At 40.2% G+C, this 19,336-nt stretch overlaps 3 protein-coding genes across 4 annotated transcripts in view; 2 read left to right on the top strand and 1 right to left on the bottom strand.

Moving 5' to 3' along the window:
• dgat1a (diacylglycerol O-acyltransferase 1a) overlaps nucleotides 1–7,084 on the top strand; it is a 28,136-nt gene extending 21,052 nt beyond the window's left edge. Inside the window, exons 13-17 of the mRNA XM_052470038.1 lie at nucleotides 3,353–3,465; nucleotides 3,690–3,755; nucleotides 3,959–4,046; nucleotides 4,512–4,574; nucleotides 4,721–7,084. Coding sequence (XP_052325998.1) covers nucleotides 3,353–3,465; nucleotides 3,690–3,755; nucleotides 3,959–4,046; nucleotides 4,512–4,574; nucleotides 4,721–4,867 — 477 coding nt within the window. The 3' untranslated portion in view covers nucleotides 4,868–7,084. The remainder of the gene's footprint in view (nucleotides 1–3,352; nucleotides 3,466–3,689; nucleotides 3,756–3,958; nucleotides 4,047–4,511; nucleotides 4,575–4,720) is intronic.
• Nucleotides 7,085–7,163: 79 nt separating this feature from the next.
• Nucleotides 7,164–10,143, bottom strand: LOC118372245 (cilia- and flagella-associated protein 20). 2 transcript variants are annotated; one of them, XM_035758060.1, is made up of 6 exons: nucleotides 9,813–10,143; nucleotides 9,229–9,308; nucleotides 9,016–9,127; nucleotides 8,200–8,388; nucleotides 7,579–7,689; nucleotides 7,164–7,321 (listed from the first exon to the last, which is right to left on the bottom strand). In XM_035758060.1, the coding sequence occupies exons 1-6, from the start codon at nucleotides 9,894–9,896 to the stop codon at nucleotides 7,319–7,321; spliced, it is 579 nt and encodes a 192-aa protein (XP_035613953.1). In that variant the 5' UTR covers nucleotides 9,897–10,143; the 3' UTR covers nucleotides 7,164–7,318. The 2 variants fall into 2 exon arrangements, with proteins under 2 accessions (XP_035613953.1, XP_035613952.1); XM_035758059.1 differs by having other exon boundaries at nucleotides 7,164–7,324.
• A 513-nt stretch (nucleotides 10,144–10,656) lies between these two features.
• trpn1 (transient receptor potential cation channel, subfamily N, member 1) overlaps nucleotides 10,657–19,336 on the top strand; it is a 75,751-nt gene continuing 67,071 nt past the window's right edge. The window contains exons 1-5 of the mRNA XM_052470039.1: nucleotides 10,657–11,068; nucleotides 11,449–11,550; nucleotides 16,119–16,214; nucleotides 17,579–17,692; nucleotides 18,094–18,198. Coding sequence (XP_052325999.1) covers nucleotides 10,931–11,068; nucleotides 11,449–11,550; nucleotides 16,119–16,214; nucleotides 17,579–17,692; nucleotides 18,094–18,198 — 555 coding nt within the window. The 5' untranslated portion in view covers nucleotides 10,657–10,930. The remainder of the gene's footprint in view (nucleotides 11,069–11,448; nucleotides 11,551–16,118; nucleotides 16,215–17,578; nucleotides 17,693–18,093; nucleotides 18,199–19,336) is intronic.

Here is a 19,336-nt window from a genome sequence, read left to right on the forward strand (position 1 = left end):
GAAGTGTCCACTTAACTTGAGGGCTGAGGATGTCTGAAGTGTTTGGAATGCAGCCAAGGTTTTACGTTTTGGCGGATGTACAATAGTCGGAATTTAATTATGGGGGGGTTTAAGGCCCCGAAGTGAACATCGTTTTGCACAGGCAAACTCGATAAAGTGCATAAGGCAAGGGTAAGTAGACGAGGGTGTGGCTGTGTTGAGTTTGAGACGCTATCCACTATTTGCTTTTAGGGCCCATAATGCAGTTCTTCAGAAATGGGCGTGGCTTCACGGTTTCAGAGTTGATGACAATCGCGGCTAAAGTCCGCTAAAGTCCGACACATTCATTGCTTCACCTATGACAAATGCTAAGAAAATGCTGAGCAATGTAATGACTTTAAGAATAAGTTATGTTGCGTGACAATGTGTTAGCTACGCTATCCTTACGAACCGCAAAGCATTTCAGCAGTATTTGTATTTATTTTGGATCCCCATCCCCCTATGTACCGGTATGTTAGCTAAGTGGTATAGTTGTGCGTTTCAATGGGCATTGTTAGTTCTGGCAATCTAACGTTTAGGCTGAGTTTCTGTATAGCATTTCGTGACCTCGGCTGATGTAAAAAGGGCTTTATAAATACATTTGACTCAGATTTCAGAACAATGTAACTGATGAATATACCAATGCTCAACGTCCATTGAATATGGCTGGTGTCAGTAAAGGTCTGCAAAAAAGAGCGTAGTCAAATTGTTGCCAGCAACACAGTTAGTCACCAACGCTCTGGATAACATGAAAACAGCCTAACCAGCTCTGCTAGGGCGAGTAAAATGGTCAGTGAGGCGTTCTCTCATTTGTGTCTGGAAGTAGCTAGCCAACGTTAGCCAGTTAGGTTGGGTGCTTGAATCAACCCTACTCCTCGGCCAGAGCGTATGTGCTCTGAACGCTCCAGGAGCGACACGCTCGCAACAGCTGATTGCTCTGGATTTACGAGCACACTCTGGCACTCCAGATTGAATTTACAAACACCCGAAATCGTAAATTGTTTAGCTAGACATGTTATGCTAACAAGATAGCAAGAGGTTGCATAGCAACAGCAACTTCCCGTAGACATGCGGAGCTCTAGTAAGCTCAACTGAAACGATAGTTTGTTTACAGTATACTAAAATGAACTCATTAGTAAGTAGTGTGTTTATAATCATAAAGTATGTAGTATACAGTATGGGTATTCGAACACAGCTATGGATTGTGTATGTGTGCCATTCAGAGAATGAATGGGCAAGAAACCATTTAAGTGCCTTTGAATGGGGTAGGGCAGTACTATCCAGGTGCACTGGTTTGAGTGTGTCAAGAACTGCAACGCTGCTGGTGGAATTTTATGCTGAACAGCTTCCTATGTGCAACTCAATATTAGGAAGGTGTTCCTAATGAGGTGTTTTTACACTGTACATACAGCATCAGTGTTTCTTAGTCCAAGACCAGGCTTAATTTGTGTTTTGGAAACTGGCCCTATAATTAAAGGTGTAGAGGGAGTGCATTTGGAAAGTATTCACCCTTTCACTTTTCCCACATTTTGTTACAGCCTTATTCTAAAATGGATTAAATAGTCCCCCCCCTTCCCCTTCAATCTACACACAATACCCCATAATAAAGGAAAAACAAGTTCAGACATTTTTTCTAATTTACATGTAAATGAAAAGAAAAACACATTTACATAAATATTCAGACCCTTTCCTTACTCAGTACTTTGTTGCGCCTTTGCTAGCGATTAAAAGCCTTAAGTATTATTTTGGTATGACGCTACAAGCTTGGCACCCCTGTATTTGGGGAGTTTCTCCCATTCTCTGCAGGTCCTCTCAAGCTCTTGTCAGGTTGAATGGGGAGTGTTGCAACACATCCATTTTCAGGTCTCTCCAGAGATGTTGATCAGGTTCAAGTCTGGGCTCTGGCTGGACTACTCAAGGACATTCAGGGACTTGTCCCGAAGGCACTCCTGCGCTGTCTTGGATGTTTGCTTAGGGTTGTTGTCCTGTTGGAAGGTGAACCTTCGCCCACAGTCTGAGTTCCAGAGTGCTCTGGAGCAGGTTTTCATCAAGGATCTCTGTACTTTGCTCTGTTAATTTTTCCCTCGAGCCTGACGAGTCTCCCAGTCCCTGCTGCTAAAAAACATCCCCACAGCATGATGCTGTCACCACCATGCTTCACCGTACAGACGGTGCAATGTTTGGACAAAGTACCCAATTGTCATACTTGAGTAAAAGTAAAGATGGCTTAATAGAAAATGACTCAAGTAAAAGTCTAAAAGTATTTGGTTTTAAATATACTTAAGTATCAAAAGTAAAAGTAGATCTTATATTAAGCAAACCAGCCAGCACCATTTTCTCTTTTTTTATGGCTAGCTAGGGTATCACCCTGGCTATCCATAAAAAAAAAAAAATCAAACACTCAGGCATTTATAAACAATGCATTTGTGTGTAGCGAGTCTGCCAGATCAGAGGCAGTAGAGATGAGCAGGAATGTTCTCTTGATAAGTGTGTGAATTGAAACATTTTCCTGTCCTGCTAAGCATTCAAAATGTAATGAGTACTTTTGGGTGTCAAGGAAAATATATGGAGTAAAAAGTACATTTTATTTTGGAATGTAGTGAATTAAGTTGTCAAATATAAATACGCAAAACTACTTAAGTAGTATTTTACACAAATGGGATGGTGCCAGGTTTCCTCCAGATGAAACGCTTGGCATTCTCCCCCGATTGCTCAGTTTGGCAGGGTGGCCAGCTCTAGGAAGAGTCTTGGTGGTTCCAAACTTCTTCCATTTAAGAATGATGGAGGCCACTGTGTTCTTGGACCTTCAATGCTGCCGAAATATTTTGGTACCCTTCCCCAGATCTGTGCCTCGACACAATCCTGTCTCGGAGCTCTACGGACAATTCCTTCGACTTCATGGCTTGGTTTTTGATCTGACATGCACTGTCAGCTGTGGGACCTTTTTATATAGACAGGTGTGCGTGTCCTTCCAAATCATGCCCAATCAATTGAATTTACCACCGGTGGATTCCAATCAGCTTGTAGAAACATCTCAAGGATGATCAGTGGAAACAGAATGCACCGGAGCTCAATTTCGAGTCTCCTAGGAAAGGGTCTAACTACTTATGTAAATAAGGTATTTCAGTTTTTTTTTATTTGTAATAAATTTGCTAATGTATAAACCTGTTTTAGCTTTGTCATTATGGGGTATTGTGTATAGATTGCGGATAAAAAAATGTTTCATCCATTTTAGAATAAGGCTGTATTGTGAAAAAGTGAAGGTCTGAATACTTTTCCGATGTCCAGACTGTCTAATGGCACAAGGCTTTCCCTCTTCCCTCTACCCCAACAGGTTCCCAATCATTTAATCTGGCTCATCTTTTTCTATTGGTTTTTCCACTCTTCCATGAACTTCGTAGCTGAGCTGATGCGGTTTGGCGACAGGGGGTTTTACCAGGACTGGTGGTAAGTGGATGACAATTCTGTTAGCCTTGTGTTATTTGTGCAGTGATACCATGTGAAATGTGCCATCTGTTTGGATAACATGTAGTGCTAGATGTAATGGTAAAGTAGCTTAGTCAAAGTCTTTTAAATAAAGGATTTTTTTACTTCAAGTCATGTCATGGACAGTAGTGACTAGATAATGAACTGCAACTTTGTTTCTGACCGAGTCACTTGTTGTTTTGCAGGAACTCTGAGACGGTCACTTATTTCTGGTCTAACTGGAACATTCCTGTGCACAAGTGGTGCCTCCGGTGAGTAGGAGTTTAAGAAATAAACATTTTGATTGGAACAATACCACCTCCTACAGCATTAACTTTGTGTGTTGTGAATTGTCTACAGTAAGTTCTGTGACATTATAGCAGTTGTTTTTAAGATGGCTATAAACAACGCTCTTGGTTATTGTCTACAGTTCCCAACTAATAAATAATTAATTTTCTTCTCTTGTACTCCACAGCCACTTTTACAAGCCTCTCATGGGGAGAGGTGTGAATAAGTGGGTCGCTCAGACAGCCATCTTCCTGGTCTCCGCCTTCTTTCACGAGGTTTGTGTGGGTGGCTGAGATTTGTGTTACCATCTAACACTCTGGGCGTGTTCGACATTGCAGCCGACTGACTGATCTACATAAATAACTACTTAGAACCACTTGGGCTCACAAGTGGTGCAGTGGTCTAAGGCACTACATCTCAGTGCAAGAGGTGTCACTACAGTCCCTGGTTCAAATCCAGACTGTATCACATCCGGCCATGATTGGGAGTCCCATAGGGCGGCGCACAATTGGTCCAGTGTCGTCCGGATTTGGCCGGGGTAGACCGTCATTGTAAATAAGAATTTGTTCTTTTAACTGACTTACCTAGTTAATATTATTTTTAGATCAGTCAGTCACAATTTACCTATTATGGTTTTGATCCTCTCCAACATGGCAAGTTTCATACTTGACTTAATCTGATGGTGTACATGTCAGTGTTTTAAAGGCTGCGTCGATTTGATAATCTTCTTCTCATTTCAGTACTTGGTGAGCGTTCCTCTGAAAATGTTCCGACTCTGGGCATTCATGGGCATGATGTCTCAGGTCAGAAACCATTTCCTCTAAAAACAAAATGTATTTTTATAATCAAACAGTGGGTTTGACAATATGGTCCTCTGTTAATGGTTATACGCACATTTTAAAGTAAGTGGTTTTAGATTTATCAATGATTGCCTCAACTTTTCTTTCAGATTCCACTCGCCTGGTTCGTCGGCCGCTTCCTGAGAGGTAACTATGGTAATGCGGCAGTCTGGATCTCGCTCATCATTGGCCAGCCCATCGCCGTACTGATGTACGTCCACGACTTCTACGTATTACATTACGTGTCACAATCATGAGCAGTTGGCCGCAAGCTGAGGAGCAATATATTCTACTAAATAAGGAAAAATGTTTATTTTGAAAGGGAAATGTTTTATATGAAGCTCAACTGATTAGTAATAATGTACTACAGAAAGTTTTGGGCCTTCAGTTTCTTGAATGCACTGATACACTAGAGACACTTGGCTCTAGTCCAGTCATGTGCAATTGTTGTGAAACACTACCCTGCCAAAGCTAGAGAACATTTGTATGCCTTCTCTGTTTCTTACTTTAATAGTCTACAACTATGAAGATCAATGCAAAAAAACTCTACAGTACCTGTCAAAAGTTTGGACACACCTACTCATTCAAGGGTTTTTCCTTTTTTTACTATTTTCTACATTGTAGAATATTAGTGAAGACATCAAAACTAATAACACATAGAATCATGGAGTAACCAGAAAAGTGTTAAACAAATCAAAATATTTGAGATTCTTCAAAGTAGCCACTTTTTGCCTTTGACAGCTTTGCACAATCTTGGCATTCTCTCAACCAGCTTCACCTGGAATGCTTTTCCAACAGTCTTGAAGGAGCTCCCACATATGCTGAGCACTTGTTGGCTGCTTTTTCTTCTCTCCGGTCCAACTCATCCCAAACTCTCAATTGGGTTGAGGTCGGGTGATTGTGGAGGCCAGGTCATCTGATGAAGCACTCCATTTTCCTTGGTCAAATAGCCCTTACACAGCCTGGAGGTGTGTTAGGTCATTGTCCTGTTGAAAAACAAATGATAGTCCCACTAAGCGCAAATCAGCTGGGATGGTATATCGCTGCAGAATGCTGTGGTAGCAATTCTGGTTAAGTGTGCCTTGAATTCTAAATCAGACTGTGTCACCAGCAAAGCACCATCACCTCCATGCTTCACGGTGGGAACCACACTTGCGGAGACCATTCGTTCACCCACTCTGCTTCTCACAAAGACACAGCGGATGGAACTAAAGTCCAAATTTCAGATTTCCACCGGTCTGTCCGTTGCTTGTGTTTCTTGGCCCAAGCAAGCCTCTTCTTATTGGTGTGGTTTCTTTCAATTTTAATCATGCACACCTGTTAATTGAAATGCATTCCAGGTGACTACCTCATGAAGCTGGTTGAGAGAATGCCAAGTGTGCAAAGCTGTCAAGGCACTTTGAAGAATCTCATAACATAATTCAAATATAGTAACACTTTTTGGGTTACTACGTTATTCCATAGTTTTGATGTCTTCACCATTATTCAACCATGTAGAACATAGTATAAATAAAAACCCTGAAATGAGTAGGTGTCAACTTTTGACTGGTACTGTACACCTATCGATATGCTGTTTGTCATGCCTTTGAGTATTAAGTTGTGTATTTCATGTGGCTGCAGTAATAACCAGTCAAGTGTTTGGGTGAATTATACCTTTTTGTTTGCACAAATGCATGGTGTTTTCCAAGAAATTAGTGCTCTTTGAATGTATCTGCTAAAGAAACATGGTCCTCAATAAGTTGGGTGTTATTTGCCAATATTGACATCCCATTAAAAATAAATGGTGATCCAAACAGTAAACACAGTATGCATTTATATTTGCACTTCAATGAACCTTTGTCACTCATATACTTAAAGTCATCTAGTTTAGCCCACTCAACCCTTCATGGTTTCAATGACATGCTTTTCTTCAGCAAATATCCTACTCATGCCCGACATCTCTACATGAGCCACAAACCAAATCGAGCCTGTATTTCACTTGTTTTACTTACTCAAGTGCTTAGTATTTTTATTCCAGCTTCTATGTGTTGTAGGAAATAAATATTGCCTGACTTTTGTTTTTGTACATGTTATTTTCATTCAGGACAGTTGTAAGAAATAATGCTTCTATCCTCACATTCCGTTTTAACTTGGCATGATTTTAATTTACAATTTCAACCCAAGTGTGTTTGATGGGCAGGTAATAGGTATTTTTAAAGCCTCCCCTCAACAAAATGTGACATTTTGCTAAATATTGTAATTCAACTTCAGATCTGTAATCTATTAAGTCCCATCTAGCGTGACAGATTGGCTAAGTAGGTGACGGCCGGTTGCTTTCCATGCGGCTCCTATCACTTGGGAGACTGTTCCAGAACATGGCATGTGTTTTGTTATGTTTCTTTCATGTTCTCTGTGCTAAGAGTTTTGTAACATTAGATACAGTACAACTGCTGTCACTGCACAAGTTAAATAAAATCCTGCCTGTGGAACTGGAACCTGGCTGTTGTCTTGTATGTAATAACCATGAGCTTACACTGACCAGTGCTTGTTAATGATACATTTGTTGCACAATCATTGAGGGTTTACTCAGAATTACAAAATGTTTATTGTGCAGAGAAAACAATCACATGGTTCCAAAATACTTCAAAGCAAAAACATTAAAACAAATGTAGACTATCTGCAAATAAAATTCACATCTGGAATGGGGGAGGAGAATCGATTCAGCTGCCTTACTGCTGCAAAGAAACATGTCGATTAGCTACAAGAACTGCAACAGATATTGTACTTTGTCTGATCTTGCTCATTCTTTGAGATGAATACGAGACAGTGTTTGCATTCCAACTGGCACCCTATATAAGTGCACTACTTTTGCTCTATGGGCCTTGGTCAAAAGTAGTGCACTATAAAAGGAATAGGGTGCCATTAGGGAGAAACCCAGTCTGAGCTGTAGTCCTACATGACAACTGGCATGGACATTATTTGTACTCACCTTTGCTTTGTTCTGTACGGGTAGATAAAGTTTGAACTCTGCAGGGAGCTCATCTTCTGAGTACAGTCTGTCAGAGAAGTACACTCTCCGTATGCGGCAGTTTGCATGGATCTGGAACAAAAACACAGGCAAGGTATTGCAATATCTAATCTTGTTCAGAACATACCCTTACTAATATTTTAAAGCATGGGGGAGAGAACTCAAAATACATTAAAATGACTAATATTTTAAAGCATGGGGGAGAGAACTCAAAATACATTAAAATGACTAACACCAAATAGAAATATTGTAGAAATGATAATGGACCTACATTTCTACCATTTGACTATCAAGCTCATTAACAATCACCAAAATCTGACACCCCATTTTAAAAGTGTGTATTACAGTAACAATGAGTTCAGTATCTTATTATTCCTCCACACACATTTGATGTAAGAGCTAGCCTGGTCCCAGATCTGTGTGTGCTGTCTCACCAACTCCTATGGTCACCAAACTTGCCATGGCAATGACCATAAGAGTCGGCAAGGCAGCACGAAGATCTGGGACCAGACTAGGTAAAAGATCCGTATATTGCATCTTGGACCATGACCCTACCCTGGTCCATGAGCCTTTCTCACTGACCTGTACGCGGAGTGTCTCAATGTAGTTGGTGCCGTAGGCCCGCCGTGTGAAGTCAGACAGGTTAAACTGGATCTGGTTCCAGCCGTCGTCCAGCCTCATAGGCATGGTACAGATGAAGGGCTTCACCCGAGTGGTGCTCTGGTAGTTACTGGCCCGGAACCGCCGCCTCACATTCTTGTCATCCAGCACCTGGGATTGTATTAAAACTTTCAGGTTTCAAACAATTAAGTATATGTTTTCAAAATGCATACTGCCTCCAGCTCCTTGCAAAGTGGTGTGTGACGCACTGATGAAGAACTTGGGCCTAGAGCACCAACTTTCCAACCTGAAGATCACTGACATCATTATTTGAACTCGGATTTTCCAGAGTTCCCAGTTGTCTTGAAAGCACCACAAGATGCTTCAGCAGTAGCTCTTGCAATATCTGACATATTTTCCACTCAAAGGTGCTATACTTGTATGCTGTAAGCATGTGATAAATAAGATACATACAAATATACTGTACACACCCGCCAATTTAATTCCACAAAATTATGCAAATTAATCTATAGACTGATAAACATGACCAGTCAAATGTATTTATATCGACTGGTATTTACAACAATGAATAAGCTAAAAAATGATTATTTTGCAATGGGATTTTTTTCTTATTCTCCTGGACAATTGACCAGCAGCCAATTTTATTTATCGCTTTTCAACAAAAAATAGCATCGGACAAAAGCAGTCTGTTACCGGCTAACGGAAACTTACGAGGACTTGATTAAAATAATTATAATACAGTAAAGCACAGCTTTCATGATTGTACAGATAACCTACCTGGACTTCAAAGGTGAAATACTTCTTCAAATTCTTAATGATCATAACTAAGAATGGGAGTTTGATGCCAAGTGTCTTCTTTGGGTCTGCCGGACAAGTGATGTAGGTTGTGCTGTTGAATTTAAGGACACATGGTTGGATGTAGTTGACTGAAGAAGAGATGCACAAACAGCAGACCTGCCAAAACGGGCTATGACGATGGAACAAGCTTACCTGACATTTGTTCCCTCCACTTCAAGCACCAGCGACTGAATGTCGTTGTCTGTAATCCGCTTTATGTGGCCGTTCCTGACCTGTAACAAACAGCACACGCAACCGTTTGTAATGGGTTAGCTAGCTTGTACTAGCTAATGTTCCTACTTTTAAGAAATGCGTGTGAGTATTAAAATGTGAACCCAGGAAGATAATGGAAGCTGGAGAACTAATGGATATCTAACCAAGCTAATAAACAAACGTTAGTTAGCTTGCTAGCTAAGCCTTGATTAAGACGGTACAGGTACAATGACAATACTGTAACATCGCTGTCAAATTTGAGCTAACACAATATGCCCTAGTGCTAGCTAAACACAGGGCAGTTTGAGGAACACAAAACCAGCTAACGTTAGCAAACTAGGTTTCTATTGCCATTGTCATGAGTAAACTGGTTAGTTAGATAGATGGCTAACGTTAGTTGCTTGCTCCCTGGAGCTTAGCACCATACCAAGCCCTGCTCTTTAGCTACCTAGCTAGCAAGCCGATGTCAAACTTGCTAGTTAGCAAGCTAATTTATGCGTAGGCTTGTGTAAGTCGCTGCTTACCTTTTTATCCCATATCTGAAGAGGTTTGCTCCCAATGCTATACAAGATAGATAGGAATCCACTTTGAAAGGTGTTTTTAAACATTTGCGCGTTTATAACACCGTCTCATCCACATCTGTTGTTACTGGTAACGTTACTTTAGTTTACTTGATTGATCTTTTGTCTCAACTTCAAGTTCCGTGTGGCACAAAATAATGGTCATTAGTTCCTCCTAGCCAAACGACAAAAAAGAAACGTCAGAAACCCCTAAATGTTACTGGTAATAAAGTATGCCGTCCAGCCCCACTGTCTATCTCCAGCAATATGAACAATGCCCTTGATCGCTGTCTCCCTTCTGCTATTTTTTAGTTGCTATGAAACGCAACGCGTTTCACGTAGGACTTAATTGTTGACGCATATCAGTTACCATGGTAACACAAAGCTTTGGCGTGGTCTGCAACATTGTAACATTATAATATAGCTCAATGACTGTAAGTAACATCATGCCAATTTCTACAAAGATTATTGCAACATTGTAACACAGTGTCACCCCCCCCCCCCCAAAAAAAAAATCTTGCTAACCTCTGAATAAACAATGCTTATTGTGTTTTTTATTAGCCATGAAATAAAACAAATTGTGTATTCTTCTAATCACAGATGAAGGCTCAGTATGTGTTCTACAAACACAAACACACACAGACAGACACAGGATGATGAGATGGAGGAGGAACAGTAAACTACCAAAATGAGTTTACTAAAGCGCGTAGGCCTATCAGAGCTCTATGGTCATTATCATCATGTTTAGCCTACAAAATAGAGGGGAAAGTGGGGGTCTTGGCTAGTCTACAGACGAATCCAAGGTAACAAGAGCACAAAGGCGGAGTTATAAAAGTTTAACTAGTGGTGGATAGGGGCGGTGGATTTTCCCATGTTGGAGTTAACGGAATGCTGGTTATTCTACCTCATACAAAGACGGGGAAACTTGAAGCACCAATTCTACAATCAGAATGCTACTTTCGAATTACACCTGCCACGAGGACATAGCTTTTAGCCACGCGCAATAAGAAACAACTATATTCTCATTAGATGTACTAGTGTAAATTGTGCATTTTAAAAACGAATGGTAGCCTATGTAAAATATGTCTGAGACATCTTCAGTCAACTCTGGGTCCAGCCAGCGACTCTTGCAGCTGTCTCTGAAGGGTGAATGGATTGCGCTCGAACAGACAATCAAAGGGTTGGACAAGGGAGACCCAGAACTAACCGTGATCGATGAGGTAAAATGGTTGTGGTTGTTTTTTAATCTAAACTGTTTTTTTTTCCCGCTTTATTATCATGATGTGCATTAGTATGATATGTAATGCAGGGTGGGACTTCAGTAAAGTCAATGAATCCATCAAATTAGCTTAATGTTAATCAAATATATTTGGGCTATTAATATATATATATTTGTGGGCTATAAAAAAATATATGATTATTCATATCTTAAAACCAGCATAATTTTCCAACATAGTGTTTTGGGGGAAAGAATATATGCAAAAATTTTATTTCAAGCATATCAAATAATGCATTACAATTATAAAATGTTGGTGGATAGCTATTTGATACTATTGAGTCAGCTAATAAGATAAATATGGTTGATTCTTCTCTCTTCCAGGAGTCTGGCTTGAGTCTCCTGATGATTGCAGTGAGGGAGAACCGCCTGTCTGCAGTAGACAGACTACTGGAGTTAGGAGGCAGCCCTAGTGAAAGGACAAAGGTAAGACATTACTCAAACTGGAAAGTGTTAATGAGGATGAGGATGATGATGATGGACTGATCCAAGAGCAGCAGTCGGATTGTTTCCGACGATGATGCACTGATCCAAGGGCAGCAATCCGACTGCTGTACGCATATACCGTAACACCTTGATAAACTCAAGTCTACAAAGTCTATTTTCAGGCTACATATTAAGAAACAACTATGTAAGTATGCACCACTATTCTCATTCTAACTGGACACGAGAGTAGTGCAGAGGACTTGTGGGTAATAAGGGTAGATCATAGGAATAGAATTGGTGGTATTGCTATTAGAACTCTATCTGTGGGGTAGATCAGGGTTGCTTCTGAGGTAAAGGTTGTTGGCAGAGGAGTGGGCGTACTGGCGGCACTGACCTTTACAGTAGAGACACTCACTAGGCATCTCTTCTGGGTCCTATTCTATTGCGTTTATGACCCAGCTGGGCACAGCGAGTCACAATCAAAACAACACAATGATGAGAATGACAAAACAATCATTCGGTGTGCTGTATCTCCTCATGAATAGCCAAACTTTTGGAAAATTACATTTTTTCACACATTGTATTTTCGTGGTGGAACAGGGATAGTAGGAACCTCCAGAATGTATGATATAATATCTGAAGCCTCCCTTATTAAATGGATAACGCACACTGCCATAAAGTGGTGACATAACTAGACAGACTAATCATTTCACTAGGTGTTTTTCTCCCCATGTTCACTATAAAATAAATGATGTCACGTGTACAGCAGCTGTGATAGGCAGTAAAAATCTATGAAATCTTGAGCATTGAAGCAGATTGAGCACAAAAGCCGTTGAATATCTAAAAATACTGTAGGCCTACTGACAGTGGGAATTGTTCCTTTATTGAGTGAAACATTTTAAAGCTTGTTTAGGAAAGTAGACTGCCCTTCCCACAGCGTCCACATACAATACTGCTTTATATGGCAATATTAACTCTTTGGAATTGGGATGATGTGGGCTACACTTTTTTGTTGTTTATCTAAAGCTTTTATTTTAAGCATCCTGTTGACTTTATCCCATAGATAGAATTGTTTTTTCTGCTGATTACTTAGCCTGATTACAGATTTGTCTGCTGTCTTGTCCACTCCTATGGTAAACAACATAGACAGATCAGGCTGAGTAATCAGCAGAAAAAAAACCTTTTTTTTCTTGTGGGATAAAGTATACATGATGATTTTTATCAGGTTGTTGTTGTTTTTTTAAGAGCATTTTGTTCATCCTGTCTTGCCAACTCCTATGGTAAACAGCATAGACAGATCTGGGATCAGGCTGAGTAATCAGCATAAAAACACATTCTTTCTTGTGGGAAAAAGTAAACAAACATGATGCTTTTATTAGGTTATTAGTTTTTTTTAAAAGAGCATTTTGTTTATCCTCTTGCCGACTCCTGTGGTAAATAGCACAGACAGATCTGGGATCAGGCTAAGACTGACGAGGTCTAACAAATTCACCCCTCAATAAACTTAGTCAATCAGGATCTGCAAGTGTTTCATTGTTGGCCATTCATTGTGTTTAGCCTGATTGCAGACTTCAGGGTTACTCATTTGCTATGCCAGGCTGCCAGAGGCAGTAGCCATGACTTTAACCAGCCATAAGAGATAATCAAAGGCTCTTTTATAGACCTTTGCTGCCCAGATGGCTGACCGAGCAAGAAATAATTAGCTGTAGCTTACCATAGGGAAAAATCGGAAATTATGAATCATTATAAAGGTTTACTGTATGCATCATAGTCTCCATTGTAAAATCCCGGGCATGTTTCTATTTAGTATGAGCTCAAGTGTTGTATTTTCCGATAAATTTGCTCCCAGGTTTAGTTCAGTTCATTTCATATTTTCATTTGATTTCTTATAGTTTATGATTGTAGTCTATTGTTTCTGTTCTGCCCTAATGTTTCCACTTCAGCTCAAACCTACAATCTATGGAAACCCTTACTGACTTATGACTTATGGGGGAATTTAATGATGTGCAAATGCAATCTCTCCACTCCATGCACAAAACCCCCAGAAGTCTGGATTTAAGCCTGTAGCAATTTATTTTCATTGTATCTAGTGAAGCCACTTAAAACATTTATCATTGGTAGATATATTGGTAGATATATTGGTAGACATATTGGTAGATATATTGGTAGACATATTGGTAGATATATTGCTAGATATAGTGATAGATATATTGGTAGACATATTGGTAGATATAGTGATAGATATATTGGTAGATATATTGGTAGATATATTGGTAGATATAGTGATAGATATAGTGATAGAAATATTGGTAGATATAGTGATAGATATATTGGTAGATATATTGGTAGATATATTGGTAGACATATTCTGCAATTGGAATGCAATACATTACTATCATTTACCCATCTTGACATCTTGACCAGAGCACCATGCTATCTTAATTTGAACAGTTTCCCACAGCAGGAAAATAATCCTGCAGCAACAGGAAATGTGAATTATTCATTATAATTAATTGACATTTTTGTAGGGGTTGATACATTTTTAGATATGATAAAACAATTCTGACTTTTTAAACTGGAAATTACAAACTTTAGAAAAAAAATTTAAGCCTTGAATACACTACACTTTGCATTACCTGCTGCTCTCTGTGACAACAGAGTGATCAAATTAAGATAGTACATCTGTAAGCAGAGACTTAATAAATGGTTTGTCCTAGTCGGTCCAGTAAACACTGTGTGTGCTGAGACATTAATCCCTTGTCCCTTGCAGTAGTGTGTGCAGATGTGCACAGCCCACAGCCCTGTCTGGAACGATTTAGAGCCGTTTGTCTGAGGCCAGAGAGCCAGAGCTGAGAACGTCTGATCTGAGAGGGTTTCTCTCTGGGTTTGGCAGTCTCATCCCGTTGGGGTGGCAGAATGTAACGTCTGACCATGCCAACGTGTGTGTGTGTGTGTGTGTGTGTGTGTGTGTGTGTGTGTGTGTGTGTGTGTGTGTGTGTGTGTGTGTGTGTGTGTGTGTGTGTGTGTGTGTGTGTGTGTGTGTGTGTGTGTGTGTGTGTGTGTGTGTGTGTGTGTGTGTGTGTGTGTGTGTGTGTGTGTGTGTCTGAACATGCCAGCGTGTTCCCGCGCTGCGGTGCTTCTGGAATACTGTGTAGCCAATGGATGAGGAGGAAGCCAGAGCGGTTATTAGCAGAGAGAGAGAGAGAGAGAGACGGACTACTTGTGTCAGTCAGAATACGTAGACTCTGGAGAGCAGGAATGTGAGGTTACAGACTCTTTAATGAGAGAAGGGCTGTCCCACAGTTCACTTTTTACAGTCTCTGTGTCACTTCCTAAAATCTTAGTTTTTATCCTGTCATTTTCTGGCCATTATTTTTGTCAGTTCAAAGATAGTTCTTATTAATTATTGAGTCTTTCTGTCCTTTATATAGAACATTTAGCTTCTCACCGTTGCACTGGTGCGTAACAAAGAATTGACTCTATATGAATTATGGCACTGGTAGAAAATCAGTCATGCTGTCTATTTACTCCACACTGTTTGACAAGTTGTGTGTTTCCAAACATACTTTAATACTTTACTAAGCTTGCTACAATATGTCTTTTTTTATGTGGAGCCAAGCAGTATTTTTACTGGGTCTCTTCAGTTAGAGTGAGGATGTATTTTGTAGATCATCATACATACACTCTTAGAAGAAAAGGGGCCATCTAGAACCGAAAAGGGTTCTTTGGTTGTCCCCATTGGAGAACCCTTTGAAGAACCCCTTTTGGTTCCGGGTAAAACCCTTTTGGGTTCCATGTAGAACCCATTGCACAGAGGGTTTTACATGGAACCGAAAAGAGTTCTACCTAGAAACAAAAAGGGTTCTACCTGGAACCAAAAAGGGTTCTACCTAGAACCAAAAAGGTTCTACCTGGAACCAAAAAGGGTTATCCTATGGGGACAGCTGCAGGACCCTTTTGGAACCTTTTTTTTGTAAGAGTGTACACATAGCTAGCTTTCACACTGCTTCTCCTCTCCTTATTTTTGTTGGCATTGCCTCATTGGAGTCCTTTCCAACTATGTAATTGTTGCACCCCAACAGAGCACTTCCATTTCAGATTTGGACAGAAGTAAAAAATGTGATAAGAAAAAAAAATGATGGGTGGCTTGTGAAATATCTCATGGCCGGGTTGCAGACTGTCCTAAGGATTTTCTCTGTGGTGTGCCTCAATGTGAGGTTACAGACGTTATACATTACTCCACAAAGCAGCATGGGTAAAAAATGCTTCCCTCGTAGAAAAACTGTAATCCCAGACTGATGGATTGGTGGCTGCAACCACATCTGCACTCGTTTGAGCAACTCTGAATCACATTATAGACTGATCATCATACTTCAATCATACATTAAGTCAGACTGCACAATGGAAGGATAATATTTACTGAGACCTGGCAGGATCTTAAATGCAGTGCCATTTGTAAATTAGGGTGGTGTGTGTGTGTGCACAGTCTGAGCTAATCATCAATCTGCAATAAAGATATTATGTTTGGCCAGAATTGACTATGTAGTCTCTCTGTTTGTGTCCTATAGGATGGCAGGACTGCATTGCATGTAGCTGCAGCACACTCCAAGGAAGACATTGTGAAGCTCCTGGCCAGAAAGGCAGATCCTGACTCACTAGGAGGGGTAGGTTGTCTCTAGCCCCAGTGTAAGCCTCTTTGTATTCTTTATTCTATATTCTATATTGAATATATTTTATTTTATTCTATTCTATTCCTTTCTCCATCTCACCCTTCTACCTTTACCTCCAAACCTATTCCCCAGACGTTGTGCTGAGGACAGCCCAGGGAGGATAGCATTCCTAAACAGGCCTGTGGTTTGGCTTATTTGGCCCTTTTCTCTCCTCAGTGGTAACTGAAAACTGCTATTATTTGTGTGAGTTTTGGCCGAGCTTACCTGTTATGACATCCAGAGTCTGTGTGACGGACAGGAACCACTATGGGCTTAGAGGACACAAATGACAGCCTGGTACCTTCAATGGGATCAAACTGTCTAGTGGGGTTTTGATGACTAATCTATCAGGTGGTTTCTTATAGCAATGTCTGCCCATGCAAACATCTGCAGGCATTCATATTTTCTGTTAAGCAGAGGCCCAGCTCAGCCAGCACTATAGAGCATGAAAAGATGATTTTACATAATGTGATCTACTTGTGAATTATTTGGCTAAGAGAGAGTAAGAGAGACAGAGAGGGAGAGAGAAAGTGAGTGTGAGAGAGTGAGAGGGAGTGAGAGAGAGAGAGAGAGTGAGAGAGAGAAAGGGAGAGAGTGGGAGAAAGTGAGGGAGAGAGAGAAAAAGAAAGAAAGAGAGAAATGTGCTTGTGGTAATCTCCAGAGGAAGAAAATAGCCATGGTTGTTATTGGCTCATCGTGCAGACCCATGTTCCCAAGGGTGCTGACAATCCTGGACTCTCTAAGGAAACTAGTGGCGGGAAAAGTGCCGTCAAAATAATCAGCTGTTTCCCATACAGACAAGAATACAGAAACTGTGAACCGAACTGAATGATCCCCCAGTGTGATCAAAAATAATGCCAAGATGATGATGTTTAGATAAATAATTAATCAAGTGGACAAAATGTGTTGGACTCAGACGTATCTTTGACATGGATTTTGGCTACATCACCAAAACATATTCCTAACCATATCGCAGGTTGACGTTTATTGTCATGCATCTTGCCTTGGAGGCAGACCTGAGCAAATTCCACTAGATGGGGTAGCTGCAAAGTCAAACTTGGCTATATTGTAAAAAGTCATGAAAACAAAAATGGGCTTTTTGGTCTTAATTTAAGTTTAGGGTTAAGCATTATGGTTAGCAGTGTGGTTAAGGTTAGGGTTAAGGTTAGGGTTAGGTTTAAAATCTGATATTATGACTTTGTGGCTGTGCCAGCTAGTGACCACTCTGTAGTGCTCCCTCCAGAACAAGATCCTTGACAAAAAAAACGCTAACCTGCAACCATATCCCTCATTCTGTCCTCGTTTCTTCATTATACCAGCCCAAGGACCAGCTGCCACTCCACTTTGCTGCCTCCCGAGCCACCCCATCCCTCGGTACCATCCAGACACTGCTCAAATTCTCCAGCAAAGAGGCCCGGCTCGTACCAGACAAGGTAGGGTATCTGCCACATGATACCGCAGCGGGACGCACTCTTCTTCTCCCTCTCATCCATCACTTCTCACCTCATCCGCCAATCAAATGTATTACTGTGTGGTCTCGAATGACTGGAATAACCGACTGTGCTGTATATATAAGCTAAGCACAGGCTGTGTGTCCCAAGTGGCACTCTATTCCCTATATAGGGCACTACTTTTGACCAGAGCCCTATGGGCCCTGCCTATGGACCATGGTCAAAAGCAGTGTGCTATATAGGGAATAGGGTGCCATTTCAGATGCACCCACTGACTTTCACAGTATATTATCTTTACCCTGAGGAGATTTTCTGGCTCTTGACTGCGCTGGGTTGCAGCTCACAGACAGTCATTGTTTCCATCTCTTTGTGTCTGTGTCCAGGATGGCTGCATTCCACTGCTCTTAGCCGTCGAAGCCGGGAATGTTGGAATCGTTAGGGAGCTCCTTGGAACTCTATCTGAGCCTCAGCTTAGGGCTCAGAAAACAGTAAGAGCCAACTAAGGTGTCTGGGGTTACATGGTTTCATTTAGGAATAAGAACTATACTGTATATATAGCATTCCTAATAATAGCTACCGAATGTTTATTGACACATTATTGACACATGTTTATTGACACATTACATTAAAGGATAAGGTTTTAAAATGGATAGGATATCTGTGTAGGTAAAATGAATGGACAGTTACATAATCAAAATTAATTTGATATTAGGTTAAGCATTGGCCCAATATAAGCATTGGCCCAAAATGTACAACTTATTGTGTAATTTACAACCAATCAAAGTACAGACGTTCGTTGGGTACACCCAAGCAACTATAGCCCTTTGTCACATAACACCAGTCTAGCATGTATTACATTATGTCACATAACACCAGTCTAGTATGTATAACACTATGTCACATAACACCAGTCTAGTATGTATTACATTATGTCACATAACACCAGTCTAGTATGTATAACACTATGTCACATAACACCAGTCTAGTATGTATAACACTATGTCACATAACACCAGTCTAGTATGTATAACACTATGTCACATAACACCAGTCTAGTATGTATAACACTATGTCACATAACACCAGTCTAGTATGTATAACATTATGTCACATAACACCAGTCTAGTATGTATAACACTATGTCACATAACACCAGTCTAGTATGTATAACATTATGTCACATAACACCAGTCTAGTATGTATAACACTATGTCACATTACACCAGTCTAGTATGTATTACATTATGTCACATTACACCAGTCTAGTATGTATTACATTATGTCACATAACACCAGTCTAGTATGTATAACATTATGTCACATAACACCAGTCTAGTATGTATAACATTATGTTACATAACACCAGTCTAGTATGTATAACATTATGTCAAATGACACCAGTCTAGTATGTATAACATTATGTCAAATGACACCAGTCTAGTATGTATAACATTATGTCAAATGACACCAGTCTAGTATGTATAACATTATGTCACATAACACCAGTCTAGTATGTATAACATTATGTTATAACAAGTCTAGTATGTATAACATTATGTCAAATGACACCAGTCTAGTATGTATAACATTATGTCACATAACACCAGTCTAGTATGTATAACATTA

The sequence above is a fragment of the Oncorhynchus keta genome, chromosome 19 (genome assembly GCF_023373465.1).
Source record: "Oncorhynchus keta strain PuntledgeMale-10-30-2019 chromosome 19, Oket_V2, whole genome shotgun sequence".
Taxonomy (NCBI): Eukaryota; Metazoa; Chordata; class Actinopteri; order Salmoniformes; family Salmonidae; genus Oncorhynchus; species Oncorhynchus keta.

Bases quoted from the DNA above. Each gene is read 5' to 3' on its own strand.
- LOC118372245 (XM_035758059.1), bottom strand. From the start codon at position 9,896: ATGTTTAAAAACACCTTTCAAAGTGGATTCCTATCTATCTTGTATAGC. The intron at 9,128-9,228 runs GTAAGCTTGTTC...TAAATTCAACAG, and splicing joins GTGGAGGGAACAAATGTCAG to CACAACCTACATCACTTGTC. The intron at 7,690-8,199 runs GTCAGTGAGAAA...TTTTTGTTCCAG, and splicing joins TTGAGACACTCCGCGTACAG to ATCCATGCAAACTGCCGCAT.